Raw genomic sequence first — 27,561 nt, 5'->3', positions numbered from 1 at the left:
AATTAAAAAAAAAAACACAAAAACAACAAAATAGATTTGATATTTATTTAATTTGGAGTTTAAAATGCCTTTGAAATTACTTAAGTCGTCATGATTGATTTTTTGTGTAACTACTACAATTATTGTACCTCTTACGTATATCTTACTTCAGTAGTTCAAGAAAAACAATATATTCCACAACTTCAACCTAATATAAATAAGCTTTCATACACTATATGAGAACTGTATCGATAAGTAATTATAAACTTCTAAACTAGGTTGACCTAAAAATATCGGATCTTTTTTTTTTACTTGTGCGAATAAGGGCCTAAATTTTTAATAAAAATTCTGAAAAGTTATCTGGATACGAAGTCATCTGCCAAATATTATGAGTACGAAGAACGTGAACGAGTATGACTCCTACTTAATCATATAATTTACTGGGGATTTGAACTTAAAACAATCATTGACTGAATAGTTATTTTTACGTCTTTACGTTCAACTGTTAGCGTCTATCAGGTATAGCCTAATCTCTCCTACTGACCGTACGACTTGTAGGACGCCGATTCGTCACTTGATCGCGCTGAAATTGACAGCGTCGCTGCTGTCGTTGGTACCGCACTGGTATTAGGAACGTGAGCTGAAGGAATTTCTGTTGTGTGAGGTATCGCCGGTGGAAGCGGGTAGGAAGGATACGGTGGCCAATAGGGAACTGCTGGTGGTGGTTTTCCGCTCCCTGGTGTCAACGAGGTAGGTGAGGACGAGGATGCCGTTGAGATCGACCCCGGGCTGGCGGCGGTTCCGAAACTTTTCGGACTGCTTTCGGGAGGATAGGTGGCGGCCGAGCGGATGCTACCGTACAGGTCGCTGTGCGATGAGTATTTATCGTAACTAGGTGAGATCATACCGCTGGTGCTCGGCTCGTTGAGCTGAGCCTGAGCCTGACAGGCCGCCATCAGTCCGTGGAAGTCGAATTTATACGCGTATCGTTTTCCGTGTACCTTGGTCATAATGTTTTTGTCGTAATAGTACCTGCGGAAGAGAGACAGAGAAAGAATGAATGAGTAAAACGAAGGTGAAACGGTAACGGACAACAAGGTATGTTAATTCCCATGGCAACGCGGAGGCTCGACCTCGTAAATGTTGCGGTGGCATAACATCGGGATGAATCACCTTTCTTTCACATTCCGCACATTTTTGCAGCTTCCTCTTTGGGATCGAGAGCGAGTTTTTTTACCATTCTGATTCATCTGGTCCAAAAGCGCGTGGCACCTCAGGCTAAATGCCGATATAAACCAGTGCCCGATATCGTGCAACATAACAAGAATATCGGGCAGTACTAATATAGTCAGTGATGAGTTAATCTTGTAAATCATCAAGAAAGGAAACATATGAAATATTTATTTTATTATGTAACAAGTGGTGAATCATAAAGCGGGTATGACTTGTGATTTGCGATTTGCGATAATGCGAAATTTGGCACTAAATTGCAGTTTAAATAATGCAGATGAACGCACTTTGGTGGTTTTACCCTCTATGAGTAACAGTGAACTTTATTACTCAACCAACACAGAAGACGGTTTAGAAAAAAAACTAAATTAATCCACCTAGCAGTTAGACCCAGCCTTTCTCATACAAACTTTTATTTGTAAAAATAGATTTACATGAACGCTTCAATCCAATAAATGTATATTCACTCTTTAGGTTCTAAAATATTGATGTTGTAATCTATACATATAAAAATGCAGTCCGGTCTATCTGTTTGTCTGTCTGATCCATATAGGCTCGAAAGCTACCGAACCAATCGACGTGAAAATTTGTATGTAAGGGTTTTTGGTGCCGATAAAGGTTCCTATGATAGTTTGAGACCCCTCCCTCTTCTGGAAGAGAGGGGTCCCATACAAATAAAACACAAATTTCTGTACATCTCGAGAGCTAACCAACTAAATGGAACCATATTTGGCAGGTTTTAGTGGTAACAAATATGTTCCATAATCGACCTCGGGCAACATTTTGGATTGTAAGATGGCTACTTCCGGTTTCTGGAAAACAGCCAAAAATGGCCGATTTCCACCCAATATAATAATTTCCGGATCTAGAATAATACACAGGAGCTAAAATCGACCACAGATAGCATTTTGACTTCTAAGATGGCGACTTCCGGTTTCTGAAAACAGCTGAAAATTACTAAATACCACCCAATATGAGTTTTTCTTTAATCAGTATGACGTTCAAAATCCAGAAGATGTCTCCAAATGCTATTATGGAATCCAAAATAGCGACTTCCGATTTGTGAAAAACAGCCTAAAATAACCAAATACCATCCAGAATGAGTTCCTCTGAAACCAGAATGATGCAATGAGTTAACAATTGACCTCAGGCATCATTTTGATTTGCTAAATGGCAACTTCTAGGAAACAGTCGAAAATGACCGAATAATACTCAATATGGATATTTACGTAATCGAGACGATGCATAGAAACCAAATTTTGACCCTGGACACCATTTTGAATTTAAAGACGACCACTTCCAGTTTTTGGAAAACAACTTGAATAACTAAATACCTCCTAATATGGGTATTTCCGGTGTCAGATTGATGCCAGAAAATCTGATGAAAATGTCCGAACACCACCCAATATGAATATATTCAGAATTAGGGCGATGTACAGAAGAGAAGCCAAAAGTCGTGGATGTTGCCATTTCGAGAAAACAATACATTTCAAACGATTTGTTATTTGACTTTAATCATATCCTATGGCCGATTCATTGTTCATTTGCAGACTGTAAACACATCGCAAGGAATCAATGAGTTTGTAACGCACACATAGTACGACACCACATTTAAATTATGTTGAGGGCACATATATCGATCAAAGCAGGTATAGTTTTAAATAGTCATTGAATTTCTTTTCTTTCCATAACTTTTGAGCCACATATCAAATTGTTATGAAGTTTGTTATTTGTAAGTTTGAGAGATGACTCGTTCGTATGACACTAGTTATGATCAAATAAGTAATGTAATCTTTAAGATAATAGACTTTGGTTGTTTTATTAACAATTTAATACATGACAGTTGCTTAAGTTCGATAATAATCAAATGAAACGGGAACGTACAGGGCAGCCAAACTTTGAAACCACGTGTTCAACCATAATTCATCAGTTAACCCTTAACTAACCCGCTCATCTGATAATAATATTGATCAAATCGGTTGTGTAGTTCCTGAGATAATGAAGTTTCGTGATTTTCACATTTCGGTACAGACGAAGTTACAGTCCGATTACAGTAAAATTCAATAGGGTGTTATGAGGCAGCTAGACTTATTAATTGACACTAATTTTGTGGAAATCAGGTCAGCCATCTCTGAGAAAAGTGAGTTAGTCTAGGTAGTCTTCGGAATATGTTCCTTTTCATAGCTGGATTTCACATTTTTGAACATAACAGGCAAAGTAATAGTCCGATTGCAAAACAAATCAATAGGGTCTTATGGGGCAACTAGACCTTCCATTTGACACTGATTTTATGAAAATCGTTTCAGCCATCTCTGAGAAATATGAGTGAGATTAAACAGTCTTCAGAACACGTTTCTTTTCATAACTTTTGAACCACAAGATCGATCTTTGTAAAATTCAAAAGTTAAGGATTTTTGAGGTAGCCCGTTCATTTGAAATTAATTTTGTTCAAATCGGTTGTGTTGTTTTCGAGATAATGATGTTTCATGATTTTTACATTTTGATACATAACCTCTAAACAAAAAATCCGATTACAATAAAACTCAATAGTGTCTTATGGGACAACAAAACGTTTTATTTGCAATTAATTTCATGAAAATCGGTCCAGCCATCTCTGAGAATAGTGAGTGAGAATAAAAATCTGCACATACACACACACACACACACACAAACACACACCTACACACATATACAGAAAATGCTCAGCTCGTCGAGCTGAGTCGAGTGATATATGTCATTCGGCCCTTTGGAGCACTTTTATACTTTCGGTTTTGCAAGTTATTGCTATACCTTTCTAGGAGAATGGCAAAAAATACAAATATCAATACTTTTGTCTCTCTCTGATAAAGTTTTTTCAGAGTCACTCAGAAATATTCAACACACCCACTTGTTTTTGGAATTAAAAAACTGAATCGTTGGTAGTTACTGCCGAAATAATTTTGGCTTGTCTTCGAAGTCATTTAAGTTTTTTCTCATCAGATTCACTAGTTTTTGGCATCAATCGATCAGAAATTCTTCTACGTTTAAATTCGAAATTCGAGCAAACGATTAATTGAGATGATGACTTCTTCCCTAGCACAATCGACCCTAAAGTCTACACCCGATTTGACATTGGAAACGATTTGTTGTTGTTGTTCTGCTCGTTCACGTGCCACACGCCACACCCACCGAAAACATAACTTTCAGTAGTCACGTATGAAAGGTAGCGTGCAGAAATTCTACCTTCATTTTCATTACAAGACCATTTTTCCAATGGGAAGGGGATGTATAACTTTCAGTAGTCACATATGAAAGGTAACATGCAGAAATTTTACCTTCTTCATTACAAGACCATTTTTTAATGGGGAGGGGTTGTTTTGTTATAAATTAATTTTTTACTAATATTCATTCAGAATTTATTTTGAGTGTTCTGCCACAAACGGTGACATAACAACACTGATACATATGTTTTAAATTTTATTTTATTAATAGCTTGTAATTGCTTGCGTATTTAAGTGAATATAATTGTAGGAAAATTGTGAACCATACGTAAGCTCGGTTTTGTTCGTGGCATAGAGAAATTTGCCCGTGTTGTTACTATTGTGAAACACAATGGCACTTTGTGGCACCACAAAACTATGTAATTGAAGTAGCTGGTATACCGTACATGGGCGAACTATCATTTAACACATTTCAAGCAGTTTTTCACATAGAACTACGTCTCTCAGAAAGTTCGGCTACACACTCGGTTACATAGGGATGTAAAATGAAAATCTAAAACCGGGAAAAGTGAAAAATTTGTCCAATTTCAAATTCTAGTAAATCGATTATTTTTCGATGGATTTCCTTTGTTTTTGCAGTAATCGATTGGAAAATCTTAACAGATTCCTCCCAAATGCAGAAAATTTTAATTTTATTTTTCGAACTATTGTACTATTGAACATTTTCAAGCCTTGTCAAAACGAAAAATTCGATCTTTGATTGGTTGTTATATGATTGCTTCCCAAGCACGGTCGACAGAATTATAGACCTAGTAATTTGAAATAAACTATTTGGCCTATATAAGAGCCTGTCCCAGCCGAAACTGCTCATATTACTCCTAGGCAGCGACTACAACAATCCTTACTTAGCAGTGGCAGCGGATAGCAGCAGCAGTGATAAGGGCAAGGCCTGCTGGTGTAGCAGCACTTCCTCTAGTAAAAAGCTGCCTTTGTGCAGTAGCGGGCAGCATTAGTAGTAGGTATATTTACATTATTTGGCACTTCCTCTAATGAAAGGTTGCCGTATTTTGACAACACACTAACGTTCTAGGATGCTGGCATTTAAAATATATGGGCCATCAAATCTTCAGTGTGAAAACAGCTTTCAACTGTGTTATCAGAAAAATGCCTAGATCTTCTCTGTCGGGGTAGCACACAGATGCGATCAACATTATATCCGACATGAAATTGAACAACAATTGTCTTTATAAAGATAACAAACAAATTATTGACGATTTGATATTTTCTCGTTTTTCACGAGAATTTAAAGTTTTTTTTTTACTTTTTATTCAATTATAATTTTCTTTTTATTTTAATCTGCATACACTCTGACTATTGAAACTTGTTTGCGTTGTATAGTGTTTTTTCCATTCCTGTTCAGTGATGCATGTGCAAACTGATATTCGGTATCACTTAAACTCCTCTTTTGTACAAAATTTTAAGCATATCCAATACGAATAATGTAACAAACAACATTATGTAGTTCTACGTCAACCTTACCTTTAACCCAGTTATCTCAAAATAGTGTTTTTTCAAAATATGACTGTCGTGATAACAATTGCGAATTTTCTCACTTTTATAAGTTTTTTTTTATGTTATCAGTCCTTGAACAAATACTTCTTTGATAAATTTCTTTCGACATAGAACTATGTCTCTAAGTAAGTTACTCATACAGGTAGTGTAAAATGAATGTCTGTGTTCAACAGTTTCGTCTTCTCGAAAAAAGCCTCCATGCAAAATTTCAGCTCAATCGTTCATGGAATTTTCGATGACATAAACCTTCTGTTATTTTCCTAATTAAAAAATTAAGGTCTTAGAAATAATGCGTTTGGTTAAATTGGTTTTTGAAATATCTACTTTTTCATTTAAAAACATAATACAAATAGGTAACATTACTCACAATCGCAGCAGCGTCAATAATTTTCCGTTTATTTATAAGAAATCTATACCTACTTTGGAATCCATTCATTTTTTGACCAAGAACCGCAAAAATAAAAAGATTACCAATTGAAATATATCCCTATTTCACAGTGGGTGGCCAGCGGATAAGTTCAAACAAATCGTTAGACAATTAGGTATACCCCGCACTTTAGTTGCGAAATTTTGATTGACTGTTAATAATAAAACCGATCAGTTCGTTTGCAAACTCGTTTCCGGGAAAGAAAAAAAAGCGTTTTGTTTTGTTGTTCCGCTCACCTCAGTGCCCGACTCAGCTTGTCGTAGTTCATGTTTGGTTTCGCTTTCCGCTCACCCCACCGGCGGGCCACCTCATCCGGATCGATCAGCTTGAACTCGCCATTGGTTCCTTCCCAGTGGATGAAACGCTCGTTGGACGAATCAGCAAGCAGTTCGAGGAGAAACTGCCACAGTTGGATCTGCCCACCTATAAAATGAACAGCAATAAGAACAAGAAACTGACAAGCGGACGCACAACCGATGGAGAGAGCGAGAGAGGGATACACAGAGAACGTGTTGGGCACAGAAGGGAACAGATAACCTGCTGGCGAGAGATTATGCACTCGGTGCGGATGGATGGAAGTGTGTGTGCTTGGTAACGAATGGAAAGGGTAGATTTAGAAAATTTGCCACCTCGTTGATGAGGGAAATTTGTTGTTTCGAAATCTTGGTAGGCACCTTAGCGTGTCGAATCGAATCGCAAGCATTCCATCTTCTCCATAGGAAAAGAAGCTTTTAAGCATCACTAAGCAAGGTTTGAGATTGTACAAATCAGCAATGTGGTTAAATATGAAATTCTCCATTTTAACTAACCTTGAGCCACCAATCGATGAGAGGCCGCATTCAACAATTGATATGGTTCTGAAAGGAATAAAAAAAAGTGAATGAAAAAAAATTTTTGGTTTGAGTATATTAAAACATATTTCTATTCCATAGAAAGTTTTCAAAACTCTTGAGATAACTTAGAAACAATCACGCGATTTTTGAAATCATTGGAACCTCTATCTAGATATTAAATATTTCAGGATTGGAATTGAAGTTTTATGAAACATTTAAGAACTTCGAGACTAGCCTGCTTGCGACAAATAAAATGTAATGTATTGATACATTTTTTTCAAGAAAGTATTGATACTTTAACTAACATAATGTAGTAATTACCCGAACAAAGCTGGTTTGTTTTTTTTACTTTGAACGAAAAAAATATTTCCATAAAACAGCCGAACGAAGTGATCTTTGTGACAATGTCAGCAAAATATATCGATAAAATATTCAAAATTCAAAATCTCTATTAGTGAAATTCTCAAAAATTACGAAAACTTTTCAAATACTTCGCTAAATTTCTGAGCTGAAGTCTCGGCAAATCCTACGCATTTAGGATTTGAAGACAAATCGTCCAAATTGATTGCTGTTTTTCGGTTACGTTTTGGACTCATGCTGTTCCCAGAGCGGGTTGAAAATAGTTTCGCTGGCCCCTGCATCTCTGGCATCCCTGCTTCTCATCCTTCGTCGTTGTAGTTTTATAATTTTCAAACGTTAAAATTTCAGAATACAAGCCCTACACAGTACACAACTATTAAAAATTTAGGTTTTCTGAAGACTTCTGAAACTTTTGGATAGAACGGGCTGGATTACTCCTCGAATATCGGATACCCAGGCCTGTAATGTGATATTTATGGGATTTCTGAACTACATATAACCAAGGACTTCAACTGAAATCTGATTCACCAAGCGATCAAAAGGCTGCAATTTTCCAATACAACTACTCAAATGCAATTATGGATTTTTCGTAAAAACTTCGAATTCCACATCTCTCTTGAATTCGATGAGGCCGGAAGTTGATTTCCGTAGATCGATACATGATATTTAACGTCATTTTCAAATCGAAGATGACGACTCCCGGTTTCTAGGAGCTGTATAAAGTAGTAGAAAACGTTCGGAAACTCGCACATATTGTTTTTTTTTTTTTTTGAACTAGGGGTGGCATTGCGCAACTCGATTTGAACGCATCAGGGTAGACTACTTACAGTTTTGATTTACATAAATGAAAAATCTATTTATGTTAAAGTCAAGAATTGTACCTATCTATGTTCCAACATAACTTTTGAATGCCTGAACTAATTTTTACTAAACTTGACATTGGAGGTGGACAAAAAATATTCATCCAATCTCAATTCACTGGAGTAACCCATCAAGAATAAGGGGGAGAGGGCTTGATCAACAAGTAAGTCATGATATTTAGTGCATTATAAAAACTGTTCGAATGAATCCGACGATTTTCAGGTCCTCGGCCATGATTAAAGGTCCAAAGTTAATGTCCAGAGACCGGAACATGATGTTTGAAACCATGTTTTGATTTAAGATGGTGAAGAGCTGGGTAAAATCGAGAAAACTGTCCAAAAACCTTTTTATATTAGTATTTCCTAAACTTAAATGGTCGGAAATCGAGGTGTGACGACATTTGAAATTCGATATGACTATTTCCAGTTTCGGGAAATCTGTGAAAATTGATTATATACTCCCCAATATGATTTTTTTGAAACAGGATGACGTCCAGAGACCAATGTGTGACATCATTTACAAATCCAAGATGGAGCCTTCCAATTTCTAGAAAGTTTGGTAAAATTGAAAAAAAATCACAAGGGTTGTATGCAAAGCCCCGACCGCTAGGTTGACGTAGAACTACATAAGGTTGTTTGTTGCATTACTTGTATTGAATATGTTTAAAATTTTGTGCGAAAGAGGAGTTGAAGTGCTACCAAATTTTAGTTTGCACATACATCACTGAACAGGAATAAAACAATCACTATACAACGCAAAGAAGTTTCAACAGTGTATGCAGATTAAAATAAAATTTTAGTTTTAATTTCAGCGCAAAACGAGAAAATACTGAATCTTCAATAATTTGTTTTTGTCCTTATAAGGACTGTTGTTCAATTCATATCGAATATAATGTTAATCGCATCTGTGTGCTACCCCAACAGAGGAGATTGAGGCATTTTTCTGATAGCGCAGCTGAAAGCTGTTTTCACACTGAAAATTTGACGGCCCATATACTTTAAAAACTAGCATTCCAAAATGTGTGTGTGCTGTCAGAATACGGCAACTTTCCATTAGAGGAAGTGCCGGCTAATGTACCTACTACTGATGCTGCACGCTACTGCACAAAGGCAGCTTTTACTAGAGGAAGTGCCGCTGCACTAGCTGGCCCCAATATCGCTGCTGATACCACTGCTGCTGCTCATGCTATCCGCTGCCACAGCTGCTGCTGTTAAGTAATAACTGCTGTTGTCGCTGTCTAGAACTAATATGAGCGGTTTCGGCTGAAACAGGTTCTTATATAGGCCAAATAGTACATTTCAAATTACTAGGTCTATAATTCCGTCAACCGTGCTTGGGGAAGCAATCATATAACGGCCAATCAGATCAATCGATTCGCGTTTCAACAAGGATTGATCATTTTCAATAATATAGTTCATTCTGTGCCGAACACGCATCAGTATCGGACGTGTGATCGGTGATCGCTCCGATAGAATATAAAACAAAAGACGTGTGAACAAGTGTTGGCATTGTTTGCCTGGTCGAGTGAAATAAATCCGGGTTCAAGGTCACGCCTTTGTGCAACTGTTTCGCATCGTGACTACCAGCTGGTGCGTAAGCCGATTTGGCTGCTGGCTAAATTGTGGTACAGCAGTGGACGAGACACAAAAGAGGAAAAAGAAGAAGCCATCAGTTGACAGTGAGTTGTATCGCTGTGTGGAGTGATCTCACACCTGGCTTGCTGCTGGTGGCTGTTTGGTGCTGCTGTATTGGTGCTGCTGGCTGTAACGGTTGCAACTTCGAACGATCGGACAACCAACCTTACTGGAAGGGAGAAGTAAGTGTATACTGACAAGTGCCAAAGGGTGCTTTAAAAACAAAACCTGTCCCGATGTAAAGGTGCTCGACTGCAAGCAATTGTGGTCAGCATCGATCATCGGTGGCAAAACAGTATACACCCCGTCAGACTCGTTTCGAGTTACGTTCGCCGGGTCAGCGCTACCAAGCCACGTCTCGATCCACCGGGTTCGTCTCCCTGTGCGATTATATGTGCCTCGCGTCATGAACTGCCTGAATTGTAAGCAGTTAGGCCACACCGCCGCCTTCTGCTGCAATAAGGCACGTTGTGGCAAGTGTGGGGAGAATCATGCGGATGATTCCTGCAGTAAAAATGCTGAAAAATGCATTCACTGTGGGGAGAGTCAGCATGAGCTCTCGACATGTGCGGTGTACATGCAGCGCAGGAATAAAATAAAGAGGTCTCTCAAAGAGCGTTCGAAGCGTTCTTACGCTGAGATGCTGAAGAAGACCGTTACAACTTCTCCCATTACATCAAACCCTTATGATCTGTTGTCCTCTGATGAAACTGATTCTGACGATTCACCAGCGGGAACATCTTACGCCAATCCTGGGGAGTCTAGAAAGAGGAAAAATATTTCCTCTCTTAAACTTCCCAGAAAAGGTCCTAAGATTTCTCAAAGTGAAATGAAAGTTACAAGCAAACCAAACAGTGCTGCGGAAAAACCGAAGCAAACTCCTCCTGGGCTTGCAAATTTAAAGTCCCAGAAGAAGTTCCCAGCACTGCCAGGAACATATAAAACCCCAGTTGTTCCTTTTGCACATCCAGTTGATGAAACAAACTCTGGATTAGTGAAATTTTCTGACATTGTGGACAGGATTTTTGAAACTTTCAATGTACCCGATCCAATTAAAATTTTTCTTACAGCATTTCTCCCAACAGTTAGATCATTTTTGAAGCAGTTGACTGCCCAATGGCCCCTCCTTGCAGCGATTGTATCCTTCGATGCCTAATTCAACTGCGTATATGAAGGATTCTATCTCTGTCTTACAGTGGAATTGTAGAAGTATTTTACCAAAAATTGATTCGTTTAAAGTTTTGATAAATAAAAACAAATGCGATGCATTTTCCCTTTGTGAAACTTGGCTTACTTCAAATATTGATCTCAACTTCCATGATTTTAATATTATTCGCCTTGATCGAGACACCCCATATGGAGGAGTACTTTTAGGGATTAAAAAGTGCTATTCTTTCTATCGTATTAACCTCCCCTCGATTCCGGGCATCGAAGTTGTCGCATGTCAAATGACAATACAAGGTAAAGAGCTTTGTATTGCCTCAATATATATTCCTCCCAGAGCACAGGTTGGGCAACGGCTGCTCTTTGATTTAATAGAACTTCTTCCCTCGCCACGTTTGATTTTGGGAGACTTCAACTCTCATGCCGTGGCTTGGGGTTCCCCTTACAATGATAACCGCTCCTCTTTAATCTATAACCTTTGCGATGACTTCGACATGACTATTTTAAACAACGGCGAAATGACACGTATCCCGAAACCTCCGTGGTGGGACCAAGAGTGCTCCGATGTCTACACGCAAAGATCCGACGCGTTTTTGGCCTACCAGAAGGGAGGTGTACCTGGCGACTATTTACGGTATTCGGAGCTTGATACCAAGCTTAAAAGCTTGGCTAAAGCAAAGAAACGGGGATATTGGCGTCGGTTCGTGAACGAGACGTCGAGGGAGACATCGATGAGCACGTCATGAATCCGATCGATCGATCGATGAAAGATGTTAAGCACTCTCCGTATTTCCTGGGGAAAATACGGGAACATCTGAGTGCTTTATTCGAAAAATCGTTTCAGATTACCTTAGCGTGGGTCCCTTCTCACTGCTCGATACCGGGCAATGAGAAAGCGGACTTTGTGGGCGCAACAAACGGTGATATTTATGAAAGACCAATTGCTTTTAATGAATTTTTCGCACTTGTACGTCAGAATACGATCATCAGTTGGCAAAATGCTTGGACCAGAGGGGAATTGGGAAGGTTCCATAATCCCCAAAGTATCGACGAACCCGTGGTTCAAGGGGTTGGATGTAGGTCGGGATTTCATTTGCGTGATGTCCCGGCTTATGTCCAATCACTATAGATTTGACGCGCATCTCCGTCGTGTTGGGCTCGGGGAAAGTGGTATCTGTGCCTGTGGTGAGGGTTATCACGACATAGAGCATGTGGTTTGGTCATGCCCTGTACACCGTGACGCCAGGTCTAAATTAATAGCTTCCCTGCAGGCCGAAAGTAGGCAGCCGGCTGTTCCTGTTCGTGATGTCTTGGCGAGCCGTGACCTATCCTACATGTCCCTTATATACGTTTTCCTGAAATCCATCCACGCCCCAGTTTAATCCTATTCCCTTCCGCCTACATCCAACCAAACGACAAGAACACGTTAAGACCCCGGATTTGGAAACAGCAACTAGACCCGCACGATACTCTCAGGTCCCGAGGGAGACAACCCAATATGCCAGTCCGTAATATCTTAGCCCAGCAGCGGAACATATTCAATATGCTGCTTACCTATGGCGATGGAAAACCATCAAACAACAAATCAGTGCTTTTAATGCAAAACATTCTAGCTTCAAGTTAGATTTAGTTTCAGCTCGTAGTCGGCAGCGAGGATAAAAAATTTGCTTTTAGTTATTAAGATACTTTAGAAAGTAAGCTACCAGATATAATTGGCGCCGTTAAACATTAAATTGTATTTGTGCCGTGTCAAATAAATTATAGATGAAGAAAAAAAAAATAGTTGTTCATCATATTAGGCTTGATAATTTTTAAGGTTTGATCATCACCTAATGTTCATGCAGATAAAAAATGCTGTTCGGAGAAAATAATTCAGTACGTTCTGAGACACGGAGATGAAATCAAATCTATAACTGGTCCAAATTTGAAGGTGTAAATTAATTTGAGAGAAAATAATAACTCTTCAAATAGGTATTTATTTCATCCTGAAAAGGACTGAGTTACTATGTCTATAATGCTGTCGACCGTGCTTGGAAAGCGGTCATATAACGACCAAGCAAAGGTCGAATTTTTTGTTTTGACAAGGTTTGACAATTTTCAATAGTACAAAAGTTTGAATAATAAAATAACAATTTTCTTCATTTGAAAAGAATCTTAGAAGATTTTCCAATCTATTGCTACGAAAACAAAGGAAATCCATCGAAAACTAACCGATTTATTAGCATTTGAAATTGGACATATTTATCTCTTCTTCCGGTTTTAGATTTTCATTTTACATCCCTATGTAGCCGAACTTCCTGAGAGACGTAGTTCTACGTCAAAAAGCTGGAAGCTCTCCAGTATTGGTATTTCCGGGACTGACATGTCGCCAAGGAAAAGAAATACTGATTCCCGGGATCCCGGGATTCCCGACTTCCTCGAAAAATTTCGCAAGATTATATAGAGTTTCCCATACAATTGTGCAGTAAATCTTAATATAGAGTGCTTTTTCGATTTTATCACGGTCAAAAATAAAATTAACCGTGAATTTGGCGAAACCGTGAGTTTAGCGAAATGATAAAAATTTATTTTTTTGCGTTGGATTGAATTGAAATTTATGATATTTTGAGTAAAATGATGCACTTTCATGGTTGAAGAATGGTTGAATGGTTGAAGTTCAAGATAAAAATGAATAAACAAAAAAAGGTTAGTTTATGATATTTTTCTCCATTACATTTTCGCGGACTTTCTCCCGGCTATTATACATGCAGTATCAATATGATTTGTACTGCCCATTCTTTAGCATAGCTAGCAGAGTCTAATGCTTGTTTATGTGAAATTGTGGAACCGCTGATTTTATAATTTTTAAAACCACGCTCTATGAGAACCGAACTGTAGTAATTTTTAAGTTGTTAACAGATCTTTTTCTCAACCGCTCTAATAATACGTAATTTTTGCTTCAAAATCAATGAAATACGTATTTCACGGTTCATTTTTCTCAGAATTGTGACACAAATTATTTGTAACAGATATGACACTTGGTTGCCTCAGAAAATTGATCAAATAAATTGAGTTTATAAAACTATACACATGCAAGGACACAAGGCACAGGTAAAATGATGTTTCGAATGCATTTTCTACAACTGGAAGTACATTATTCTTGATTTAAAGTTTTAAAAAAAAACGTGATAAAAACGAAAAAAAAACCGTGAGAAAATCGAGCGTGAATTTGGCGAGTAGTGATAAAAACGACTGTTGATAAAAGCTAAAAAGCACTGTACTAACAGTCTCCATATCTTGTTGAAAACAATCCAGGCAATGATTCTATGAAGAAACCATAACAATATTTGCCATCAGGTCCTTCTAACGAATTATTTTCCTTATGGGGCCGGGCTTACCCTCAGTACCCCTATCATTGAAAACTAGATTTGTTTCGTTTGTTTGTTTTTTGAAAATAATTCGTATCGTGTAATGTCATAGCAAATATATTTGATAACGATTTCGGATTTCGATACCGTTTAAGCAAACAAAGTTTTGAGCAAATTTTTGCTATAGTGAATAATATAGCATACTTATTAGTCCGAAGAAATATTTTGTCTAAAAATTCCGTACCAAATGTAGCGAATATTTGCCTCGTTTAATGCCTGCCCAACACTCAACTTACTCTTTGACAAACTAAAATTTATTGGACACTCCAGTTTCTAATGGAATGTAGCAAGAGCTGGAATCGGTGATTTAGAAGTATTCTAGAAATCAAACACCAGCGGTGATTCAGCGGACTTCAGCAAAGTTTTTCAGAAGGAAATTACATTATTTGGGCTTACCGGGAAATTGTTTTCATACAAATTGATTGTAAACGATTTTTTGATTCTTCTTACTAATAAACTTTATTTGATTTTTGCTAAGCTATTTTTTCCATTCCCGGATCCAGAGAATTCCCGAGAAATGAGATTTTTCATTCCCGTTTCCCGGGAAACCAATTCCCCGAAATATTGCAAACCCTAATGCACAATCCGTTGAAATAGGAAGCTCGAAACGGGACCAGGTATAACTGTAATCCGTTTGGCTACATGAACTGTGAGATGTTTCTGTATTGGTTCAATCATTTCTTTGGTGTAGTCAAACTCACGGAATGTGATCGGTTCTGCTGATAGTCGATGGTCATGGCTCGCACACCATAAACCAGCCATAAACCACAGCCACTTGATGTGGCCTTTATGGGCCCATCAGTGGCGTAGCGTAACCGGGTGACACTCGGAGCGGAAAATTTGGGTGTCACCCCTTTTCCCCTGGGTGCCACTCCCACCAGGTTGAAGTTAAATTATATTGTTATCAAGAATTGTGAGAACTAGCACGTCCGTTTTCAATTGCACTAAATCTACCCATTTTTAAAAAAATTGAGATTGAGATTATACTTTTAGAAGCAAATTTATATAATTTTCGACGGTTTCACCTAGACCTCCACTTAATTGATAACACTGTGCTACAGCGATCTAGAACTTCTGAAGTGACCTATTGTAGGTTGTAGGTCTTGTTGAGTGTAACATTCGCTCATACTAGAAATTTTCCAAACACCCCCAAAATCTGAAGTTATGGTCAAAATACGATTTTTTGGACTACAGCGCAGATAATATTTTTTAACTCAGTCATTTATCAACCGATTTTCAATATTAAAGGAGTTTCAGAAAGAGGACAAATAGAGCTTTCAAAATATATACAGGTTTGTTCTAATGTCCATAAAACATGTTGAGTTATTTGTGCTTAAATCTAAATTTTTAGACTTTTTCACGCAATTTTTCAATTTATTTGTCAATTTTCCGTCTATCTTTGTGAGAAGCATACCACACATATACTATAACTTTGTAACTTTATTCAATTCCGAATCAATTGAAAGTAGTTTTGTGAAAATCGGTTGATACTAATTGATATACTAATTTTTAGCTTCTATTGCGCAATTATTTCACGGATGATGAAAAATGCAAAAACTTTCGAGGTGACTTAGTGTGGGTTGTAGCTTTAGTCAAATGTAACTTGCGCGTTTACTTGAAGTTTTTTAAATGCCCCAAAAATTATAAGTTATGGTCAAAACCCTGTTTTTTACCTTAGCTCACATTTTTATGTTTAACTCAGTTATTTTTCAACCAATTTTTTATATTTTGGCTGTTTTGGAAAGGCGAAAAATAGAACTCTTGAAACATATATGTCTACACTCAACAAGACGTACACTAGGTCACTTCAGAAGTTCTTGCATTTTTTTTTTCATTTGTAGCACAGTGTAATTAATCTCACGGATGTCACACCTTTGAAAGTGACACGAAATCCTCCTGATGGGTGTCACCCTCTAGGCGGACCACCCCTTCCGCCCCCCGCACGCTACGCCAGTGGGCCCATTCAAAGCATATTATTTGGATGCTTGCGAAAGTTTCATGCGACGATCTCCCGGATAAGTTTTTGGAGTGTACGATATCTTGGAACTATTGAATGTGGCTTTTGAAAAGGCTGCCCCGATAGATAACGTTGTCAGTGGCTGTTATTGTAAATTTCCCAGCAAACGGTGGATAAAAAACGTTTAGTTAACGCCTGAATATACCACTTAACATGGAAGAACAAAAGACAACTTTACTTCTACGGAGAGTCCAGAATACGTTAGGAAAAGCTGCTGCAGCTAAACTATCATTAAATTTAATTTTTTTTTTAAATATCAACTGAACAAGATAAAAACTTTTGTAATCAATGTATGTATGATCCATTATCACTCCGCAACAACTAGACCTGTCTCTACAAAACTTGGCATAGTTATTTCTTGACATAAGAGAATTGTAATAGGATGATAAACGAAAGATTGACCCTTGATTGCCAAAATGATCTGGTTCAAAATTATAGAATCAATAGTGATATAGAATATAAATTTTCGAGCTCAACCGATTGATCCTCAGAAACCTCTAAGCCACCATAACAACAAAAGCTTACATTGAATCCTAAGCAAAGTCGGCTACTCAGCTAATGACTCATAAAAGTTATTCAAAGTTCGAGGAGTTTTCTTCGTAACAGATGCTGGCCTACATACTTAATTTATCTCGGCAAACTTCCCAACAGCTGATTGAGCTCGGCGATGTTTTTAACGAATACCAGCAATATATTTCGACGAACATTCAGCAAATATATCGATTTACCGTAAACCAGCAAGTATTGACGTTTCGTTTGCCGAAGTTCTTAAAAATTCTGCCGAGAACTTGTAGAACATTTCGCTGAGTTTATCAGCTGTTGAGTTCTCGGCAATGAAATCTAAGTGTGTAATAAGCTGAATAAAATAAAGAATAACCGTGTTTTAGGCAAAAAAAAAAACTTTTCCAGACTGTCACATTTTAGACAGTAAATTTTATCTACAACGACTGGACCGATTTGAATGATACTAGTAGTAATTGAACAGAAATAATGATCAAATTTTAACATCAATTCGTTTATTGGGGGTTTGGCAATTTCGTTTATTCTTGATTGTTGGCGTGGGTTAGTGAAACTGCTAATGTCACATTTGGCTTTTAATACGTCAATCGTACAGTAGAACGGTTAAATGAAATAGTTACGAAAACTGTTGATTGACGATGCCGTGCACCAGTTACTTTTTTTGTATGACTGCATGCTTAATTTTATGCTGTTTATTATAATTACGAACAGATTTCAAACAAATACCTACATAACTTTTTCACTTTGACTTTCACTTTGGCTTTAAACTGTCCAAACTAGCAGAATCGAAGTTATCCTAAGTATGAAATAAATTCTCAAAAAATTGCATGAGCTGTCGCACACACTTAACTGCATAATGTTTTCTCGGTAAAGTAAAATACCGAACTACTTGAAAACATTTTCGTTTACCGTTGTTCCGTAACAAAATTACTGAGAAATCGGAAACCGAATGTGTTTACCGGAATACCGTAAATTTGTTTGCCGAAAAAATCCGTAAAACAGCAAATTTCCGAGCTCAGTAAACTAAAATACCGAATCTCGGAAGCTTGACATCATTTAACCGAAATCTCGTTGAACCAAAAAACCGAGATTCCTTAAAAATAGAACTGCCTTACTGAGATCCCGAAAAATAGAACTGTCAAAATAACGAAAGCTTCACTATCAGTTTGGTTCGTGTTTCGGTTTAGAGGTAAAAGGAAGAGGTTTCGCGGTTAATTTCGCGTGTTTCGGTTTAGAGGTAAAAGGAAGAGGTTCGCGGAAAAATCTGTAATATTCAGATTAACCTAAAATGTTTAGTGAGTATACAATATTATTTCACAGATCTTGTTTGTGTTTATTGCAAATAAACTAAAAGCTAAAAGCTAAAAAAAAAAAAATTCTTTCCTTACTCAATTTTGTAGGTTAACTACTCGCTTCGCAGGATGGAAGTTGCAGTGATTTAATTTAATTTTATTTTATTCAATCATTTATCTTACAGTATGTAGTCTTAATAAAGTATAAAATAGCGTCAAGTTTACAAAATATTTTTGTTGTTTTAAATCCAGGAAGCAACACAGCTCTCCTGTTTCTACCAATGCTGTAATAAGTTGAATCATTTGACAAAATAAATAATAAAATTATACGGATAATTTATCGTTTTAATCATTTCCTGGATTTATCTGAGAAATCGCAAAATGCGTACTTCAGTAAATTTTACCGAAATTTTCGTAATAATTCGACAGTTGAAATTTCCGAGTTCCGGTAAAATATTACCAAGAATTTCGTTAAAGTTTGAGAATTGTTGATTTTACAGAATCTCGGTATTTTGATGTATTACCGAGATTTTCACCGAGATCTCAGCTGTTGAAATCTCGGTAATTCATTTTACCGTACTCGGTGATATTATCTAAGTGTGCAGTCAATAGCTGTTTATGGATTACGGGTAGCGAATGGTGGACTTTTCGTTTATCCACTTTTATTGATAGGAGTTATTCTGTTAGTGACGCTACAATTTATGGCCAACAAAGTAGCGATTAACTGAACTTAGATCAAAATTTCGAAACTTTGTTGTCTGTAAAAAAATTACCTAAAAAAATTTAGAAAGGTAATAATGATTGTATCAAGAGGATCTAAATAATTGGTATAGCGATTGCTGGGCTATTTTTAAAATAAAACTTGTATGCAAGCAGAATTGAGTTGTTGAGTTGGTTATGTTTGTTCATTTGCTTTGCAACTGTCACCACATTTTTTTCAATCACAACATTTTTAGTTACTAAATTTACCACTACATGATGTTATTTTTAAGTACTGATAGTTCCCAATGATGTCAGCTTTATTGACCAGTCATACACGAATACGCCTAATTTGGTGATGATTCAATTTCAATGCGGGTAAAGTAAAAACGACTTAACCATCCAAAATGGCCATTTTGGATTTTTTCCCACCGCAGAACAACCACTTTAACCGTCGTTTTATTCTTCACAACAGACAAGCCTATAAATATGGTAACGGTGTGTGAAAAGGCAGCTGTTGAATTTCGCGGAAGCCACGTCATATTACGATATAATTTATACACGAATTCAATCGTTCCCGGAATATCTCTCGTTGTGACAAAACATTTGGCTTGGCGCCTTTATGCCCATCAAGACTTAGTTTTGAATGCTTCACCACCCTGATCGGTTGGTGTGGTTTTGTTGCCGAAAAAACAACTCAAGCCGCAAAGAACGCGCTCAGGACCACGGTCGATCATATTCGGAGCCGACCGCAAAATTGTTTTTAATTCGCCGCCCAAGTAGGCGAATTCTATCGTTCACGTATGAGTCACACCGATGGCCGCTAGACTTTTAATTATACAAATCACTCTTGCCCTCGGTAGTTGCGCTACCTCCGTACAGCAACGGCAACGCCGACCGGTGATGATGATGCGAATGCAGATGATGCGGATGATGATTGTAGTGATTACCGGGATAAACCCGCACGGATGCAAATCGGCGCGATGCGACGTGCAGATCCTCGGAAAATCTCCACACAGCAGCCGGCCCGAGCCCGATACCCATTGAATCAACACTCGTCGCACTCATTTCTTGAACGCTCGGGAACGCGAAACTTCCGGAAAGACGTTGTCCCGACCGATGTCGCCGCGTGACTGACGGACTGACCATTTCCGCATGTTGGGGAATCTTCGGTGCGCTGTTTTTGGGAAGAATTCCCACACCCCGTCGGCTCCGTCCTCTGTTCCGCCTGAGCTGACGGGCTACTGGTGATGCCGGTTATTTCATGGTTTTGTTTGTTTGTTGCGGAAGCGCATGATCCACACTTAATTCCTGTGTCAACAGCCACAACCGGGAGCGGATTTTTCCTGCCAAAGGGGAAAAGTTTTCCTCGCTTTCGCTTTCACACTAGAAGTTTTCATCTGGAGTGGGGCGCGTCCATTACCGATGATCCTAATCTGCATCCGATTTCTTTTCCATGAGGGAATTTTACAACGCCGTCGCCTACCGTGTCGGTTTTAGCGGACGCTCGTCGAGGACAAATTTATAAAAATTCAATAACCGTAGCCTCCTGCGGTTTGCTCTATTGGTAATTTATTCAGTGGGATTTAAGTTTGCCATTCTGGCGAACCCTGCACATTCGGTTAGAATTTTTACCTTCGATTATTGAACGGCAGGTTTGCGTACAGTTTCGCTTTTATTAGTCGTGTTAAAGTCAATATTGGACATAGGTCAGAGCTGTTTTTTATCAACTTATTTCTGGAAAGCTAAAATAACCAACAAAAGGAAATCCCACTTTGATTTCAACTTCTAAACACTTCCTTCCTGCTTCCGTTTGACGAAGATTTGGGCCGCAACGAACCCGAGCCGGATGGGGCCCCTGCGGTGCGAATGGCGGTTTTCCCCTCCGCGCTAGTCACTCTCTGCAGGAAGCGGATGAAAATTGATATAAATGTCAACTGTCGGGGCTTAGTGTGTACTGAGTTTATTGTTTAAATTAGCATAATTTCTTGTAAAAACTGCTTCTCGAGAGGTGTCTGTCTCACTAGGAATGCGGACGAGCGTCGGGTGCATGATTGTTCACTTCGATGGAGTTCATTGTACAAGGATCATATTTTATTTATTATATTTCGTGACCCTTGAATGCTCCGTCGGGTGTTAATATGCGGATAGTATCATGCTTGTCGGAGCGGGATTTACTGTGACATGAGCTGGGATGGATTTTCCCAAGCCGGGAGTCCCAGCGTGGAATAGGACAAGATTTTTATCGCTAGCTGCATCGAAGGTGGAAAATAGTAATTTTATGACAATCTTAACGCGAGCAAAATGCAAACAAATTGTTTATTTTTGGACTACCTAAAGGTTAAACTTGCACTTTGTACGAATTGGTTTGTTTTATTGTGGATTTCATGGTCCGATGCAGGACTGTAATCATTTTCAACTTTTTACTGTGGAAAATATTGCAAAGTAAACTGCGCGACAGTTTTCTCATAACACAGTTTTAGTGTTGTAAGTTAAATCAAAAAAATTTTGAGTCGTGCAAACGAAGTCTTTTAATTTTTAAAACTAATTTCCATTTATTTTTTTTCTTTTGGGTCTTGTGACTATTGAAAAAAAAAATTAACTCAAACACTATTGAAAAAAAAATTAACTTAAACATTTTTTTTTGCAACAATTTCAATGGATTCAATAAGATATTGTTTCGAAACTCTAATTTGTGATGTGTTGACGGCGTGGTAGATGTGGGGCTACGGAAATTATTTATAATCAAACTCTTCAGGTATGTCAGTGCTTGACATCACAAAAGAACTTTTTTTGAACTTTAAACTCTACCACCAGTCAACACGAATAGAATTTTCTCCTGGCCGCACAGCGACAAAATGCAACACGCAACAGTTGCACTCTTGGCATCTGCTTCCAACCGACATAAGAATAATTTAATTGGCCCTGACGACTTTGTTGATATTGGTTTGCTTTTTGCTTGCGAAAGTGAAGGAAGGAAATATTTTTGCTTTTGTTTTCACACATAAATTGACAATTGCATATGAGAATCCGCGCAAGTGCGAACAGCCTTAAAAATCTCTTTTACTTGTGTCAGGGGCAATTGTCTTCCTACCAAAAAGAGATGCAAAATGATTTTGAAAATTGTCTGCAACTGCTCGACAAACCGGAAGAATCTGCTCGAAATTTGAAAAAAATCTGCTCATGCTTCGAAAAAATTTTGCCCGCGCAGGCAAAAGTCTGCAAAAATCTGCACACATTTTGAGAAAGTCTGCGCAAATGTAAGAAGACTCTAACAAGAATTTGCACAATCAATGGAAAATCTGCAAATATCTGCGAATTAATTAAAATCTGTAGACGGACTCTAAAAATCTGCGTTTTGCAGAAAAATCTATACATCTGGAATCCCTTACCAAACCGCAACACGACACGATACGTGATTGTTTTTGCGTTTGTGGAAGCCCTTTCGATCCGGCTCCACTGGATATCAACAGGAAATGAGATTTATTTTCCGCACAGTCGTGTTGCGAAACTAAGACAAACTGCGAGGACTTAAAATATAGTTGAAGGTAACTAAAATGAACATCGTTCCCTGTTAAAGTAGTTCCACGTCAAAAATATTCGGCGCCCTCCCTACCGTGGCACTGACGGTGTAAAAGTAGATGTCGCAGTGTGTTTGTGTACATTCTTCATTCGTTTGGTTCTAGATATAAGTGGCATTTCCCATACACACACTAGCAAACGTGAGAAGTCGTGTTGGGTTGTTTCCCACAAACTGTCGATCGTCGTATCTTTTTGCCGATAGTGTTTGAGGTTGTCAGCTGGCTTTGGGCTTTAGAAAAGGAGTACATGTGTGAACGTGAATGAACTGTTTGGATAACATTATGCGGTGAATGGTAGTAGATGGAAGCGACACGTCCGAGCAAGCGCTGCAATGTTGTTATAGTGATTTATTTCCATGTTTTCAGCTGCAAAAGTAGTACAACAACCACCAACCATCAATCTATTTCAGCACAAATTTCTATATGTTTTTCTAAACTTTTCTTATTATTTTTTACATGTTCTGCATTAAAAACATGCAACTCTCAAGTTTGGACGCAATCAATCGAGAGCTTATTTACATTTCTTCATACTTCTTATCGTATTTTATACGATAAGAAGTTTCAACCATGTATTTCGAAAGAGACTATAATATTTATTTACGGCCTCTTGATTCCGGAAATACCCATATTAAGTGTTATTTATTCATTTATACTGTTTCCAAGAAAGTGAAAGTCACCATCTTGAATTTCAAAATGGCGTCTGAAGTTGATTCTCGATTGCTGACCATCATTTCTATTCTGAATTCTAAAATGGATACACGATTCTGGGAACCCGTTGAAAAATGACTGAGTTTAAAGCATTTGAAAGTAGACAATTTTCGTGACGCTCACGATGTTTTCGGCTTTTCAATTTGCACCCCTCTTTCGTTACTGTAAGACGTAATTCTACGTAAAAAAACAGAAACTTTCTTTAGTGGTCTTTGTTGAGATGGTTTACAGGTCGGACTCGTTTATCCGGAGACTTGATTAACCGGAGACTCGATTATCCGGAATTTTATTTTTACGGTGTTCATTTACAATTTTTTATCCGAAATTTTACCTTTACCATCCCTTCTGGCATATTTGTTACCATTCATGTCACTTCCGGCATGTTTGGGACATGTTCGAAATAAGTGAAAATAATCAATGTCCAATTGATTTTTTATGCTTCTCAAGAAATCACCCCTTTTCGCCTCAGAAATAATTTCTGGTTACGCCACTGCATCATACAAGCAAAATAAAAAGTAAATATTTATTTTATGTTCGTTAATCGCAAATTTTAACATTTTTTCTGTGATTCGATTTTCCGGAAAAGTCGATTATCCGGAATGATTTTTTTTTTCATGTTCCGGATAATCGAGTCCGCCCTGTACTCGGTCACTAAAAAGCAAAGAATACACTGTCAGAGGCCGGAACCTAACATAAGCATCGAATTTTGAGATTTCATTTGTTCACGTATTACGATAGTATAGGTAGTTCATTTCAAAACGCTTGTTGCCGTTTTCAAAAATAATTGAAAATACCTAACTGAGAAACTAAAAGAAAAAGTGTCATTTCGCAGAAGTAATATTTAGTTATAGATAATACCTATATCCTTTCTGGAGCGATTTTGTGATTCTGGCATTTACGTCAAAATTTCAGCCCACCGCAGTACACTCTAACATTCTTTCTATAGCGTCGGATTTGTGCAACACTGGTATGGATAGAAGTTTATAGTTTCAAAAGTGACGTATTTGAAAATTAGCGTTTAAAGTTAGGTACCTTTTTTTTAAGTTTTAAGACTAAAGTCCTAAAGTCGTTCTCATCCAGATTATTTAAGTCTATTATGTACATATTATGAGCATGTTATACATATAGAAATCTCCCCTCCATCGATTTTAGGGTGTTTTAATTTGAGTTGCAAAGTCATATCTACTGATAATTCTAAACTTTTTGTGAATTTGGAATCGTTTTAGTGGAATGAAACTTAACCGTATTTATATTTTTTTTAATAATAGTCGTTATTGCTCTTTGATTATTTAAAACGATCAGTTGATAGTCGAACATTTTCTCCTTATATTTTCTTGAGGCTTTTTATGTGACGAAGCTGAAGGAATTCCCGAAGCTTTAGATAGGATGACACATCCTACTATCATTTATTCTCCATAAATAATCTCTTCAAAGGTTCCTTTTTTTATGTCGATTTTTATTTGGAATCTATGTTTTCGATATAAACTGGGAATGTTAATAAATTTGTTTAAAAAAAAAAGCTTAACCTGAAGGAAAAAAAACTCCATATAATCATAAAACGTATCATTTCATATATGTGTGCGTTATTTCTAGGGATACCATCTGGTCGAAGTTAGAAATCAGAACACCTTTTAATAATAATAAAACTCTTTGGATTACTTTTATACCTTTGGTTTTTCCAGTGATTGCTATAACTTTCTAGGAGAAAGGCAAAAAATCCGCGTATAAAAACGCGTAATTTGAAAATCCTTCGATTTAAAAATCCGCGTATAAAAAAACGTTAATTCGAAAATCCGTGTAGAAAAATACCTAGTAAAAAATCTGTGTGTATCTCTGACAATCCACTTCCATCAAACCACTTTGAATTATTACGCAATAGTAGATATTTTAAAAATTCAACACACGTAAACTGTTTCAACATAAACTTAACAAATGCCAGATGTTTAATGGTAACGGTCAACGCGTGAGAGATTCGTCTTATTACTCTAGTGAGATTCAACCAATGAAAAATTTTGATCGCAGTGAGCGTTGTGACCTGGAATCTAAAACACTTATTGAGCAATTTTGAAAAATTCTGCTCATTGCCACACCAGAAAGATAAATATCTCCAAAAAATCAGGACAAATGCTAAAATATAAAAAATAAATCAGGACATGTCCTGCTAAATCAGGACGGATGGTATCCCTAGTTATCACAGATCAACTCTGGTCCATGACGTTTGTTGGTCCATGACGATTGTAACTAAAAACATTAATGGGGGAAAAATTCACTACACAGCGCATTATTTATAAAAGTTTTCCGCGATTTCTCGAGTTCTGACTAAAAACGTCCCAATTTTATAATATTTCAATTTCATGACCAAAAAGAACAAAAACCAAAACAAACAGACGCCATGTTGCCAAAGTTGATGGTTACACGATGTTTGACAGATAGATCCCTCCCTGATTTTTTATAAAACTTTGTCGTTGATCCGTCGTCTCTGATTGTTTTTGGTAGATCATTATTATGTTTCGACATCTGAGAAATAGATATTCATAAAAAATTCCTCTGCGTTTTTAATCAGATATTTGACTAATCTGTTCAAAAACTTCTAAACTTTACATTTTGAAAGGCCAAAATCAGGATTTTTGAAAAATTTTTGTCATGAACAAATCATATTTGTAGAGTGAAATACAAAACATTTTTACTGATAGAAAAGTTGAGTTAGAGAAGACTCGCCTGTTTGTTTTATTTCAATTCCAGCAGAGATTGAAAATAACATAAATGTCCAACAAAATACTGCTATACCCAAAAACCATATCATTTATTTCAGTTTCATTCAGTTCCAGTTTGTTGATTCATTGACGGAATGGCCTACTAGATATAACGAATGCAACACATACAATATTTATCTAATTTTCTCTGCATAAATTAGAACAAAATATGGCCAAATCTATAACAAGCAGAGGCTACATAAACCTGTCGAAGAAAGAAATCCCTGCGGAAGCTATTATTATCCTTAATTGAATTCATTTTCCGATTGCAATCAGGAAACGTTTATTTTATTACATCCACTTCTCTCTCACTGTGCTCCCTCACTCACAGCGGAAAAACGATGTCGAAAGGATTATCACTAAGGAAGTCGAAATGACCAAGCGTACCAAAATCACTTCAGTTTCTATCCTCGTCGTCACACACAGAACGCACAGCCCAGCCCACCCCAGATTGGGGTTGAATATGGTCATTTATCAAGATTTCCACCGGAAGATTTGATTGCCGTTGACCGGCCGAAAGTGAGGAAGAAGGTGGCTGAGGCTGAGTGATTACCTGGATCAACATTGTTTCCCAGCAGCTTGTCCTCGATACCGGTTCCACTCTGCAGCAAGTGTGCGAAATGTTTCGCCAGCGTATCACCGCCGGCTTTGCTGCCGGCACACACCCAGAAGTCCGCTTTGGTAAACCGAACCAGATCGGTTCCGTTGTTGGGGAATCTCACCGGCTCGAGGTTAGGGAAAATGTTAAATTTCTTCGACACCCACCGGACCCAGGAGCTGACGTGCTCGCCGGTCCATTCCAGCGGGTTGGTTGGTACATAGATGAGCGCGTTATCACTTTCTTCTTCTCCGGCATCCGAGGATGAGTCATGCTTATCACTACCAGTCGCGATCGTTTCACGTGTATTCTCCTCATCGTGCATCTTTTCGCCTGTCTCGGTGGTATTTCCATTTGCTACTTTCGCCGATCTCTAACCTAGAACACATCTAACAGATCCTTATCACACACTTCAGACAATCCGTTAAATTAATCCCGCACATTTTGCACACCTGAAGTTCCAATAAGCCTACCATTCGGAAACGATCTGAACGTATCAACTGATGGAACTAAACTGAGTCAGTTGCTGGATCCCGCGAATTTCACAAAAATCGACCGATGATTAATGCAGATGCGAGACGAGAGTGCAAAGAATGGGTTGAGCAGAATGTAAGATCGCGGTAAAACAAACCAATAGCCGCCACTAGTGAAAAAGAGAGAACAAGAGAAGAGCACTGCACGCGGTACTCGCGCGAAACTAGTCCCAATCGATCGATGCTTACCGCGA

At 37.8% G+C, this 27,561-nt stretch overlaps 1 protein-coding gene across 2 annotated transcripts; it reads right to left on the bottom strand.

Annotated features, from left to right (window-relative positions):
• Positions 1-64: 64 nt before the first annotated feature.
• Positions 65-27,327, bottom strand: LOC129726454 (DNA-binding protein D-ETS-6-like). 2 transcript variants are annotated; one of them, XM_055683164.1, is made up of 4 exons: positions 26,790-27,327; positions 7,218-7,265; positions 6,645-6,831; positions 65-1,011 (listed from the first exon to the last, which is right to left on the bottom strand). In XM_055683164.1, exons 1-4 carry the CDS (start codon positions 27,157-27,159, stop codon positions 516-518), a joined length of 1,101 nt encoding a protein of 366 aa, XP_055539139.1. In that variant the 5' UTR covers positions 27,160-27,327; the 3' UTR covers positions 65-515. The 2 variants fall into 2 exon arrangements, with proteins under 2 accessions (XP_055539139.1, XP_055539140.1); XM_055683165.1 differs by lacking the exon at positions 26,790-27,327 and adding an exon at positions 20,067-20,310.
• Positions 27,328-27,561: the final 234 nt, after the last annotated feature.

This window comes from Wyeomyia smithii, chromosome 3, assembly GCF_029784165.1.
Source record: "Wyeomyia smithii strain HCP4-BCI-WySm-NY-G18 chromosome 3, ASM2978416v1, whole genome shotgun sequence".
Lineage (NCBI taxonomy): Eukaryota > Metazoa > Arthropoda > Insecta > Diptera > Culicidae > Wyeomyia > Wyeomyia smithii.
The sequence above is the reverse complement of the archived record's forward strand: the minus strand, read 5'-3'. Positions and strand labels throughout refer to the sequence as shown.

Excerpts from the sequence above, each read along its gene's own strand:
- LOC129726454 (XM_055683164.1), bottom strand. The coding sequence starts at position 27,159 with ATGCACGATGAGGAGAATACACGTGAAACGATCGCGACTGGTAGTGAT. Across the intron at positions 7,266-26,789 it reads GGGAAACAATGTTGATCCAG|AACCATATCAATTGTTGAAT; the intron begins GTAATCACTCAG and ends TATTCCTTTCAG. Across the intron at positions 1,012-6,644 it reads AAGCTGAGTCGGGCACTGAG|GTACTATTACGACAAAAACA; the intron begins GTGAGCGGAACA and ends TCTCTTCCGCAG.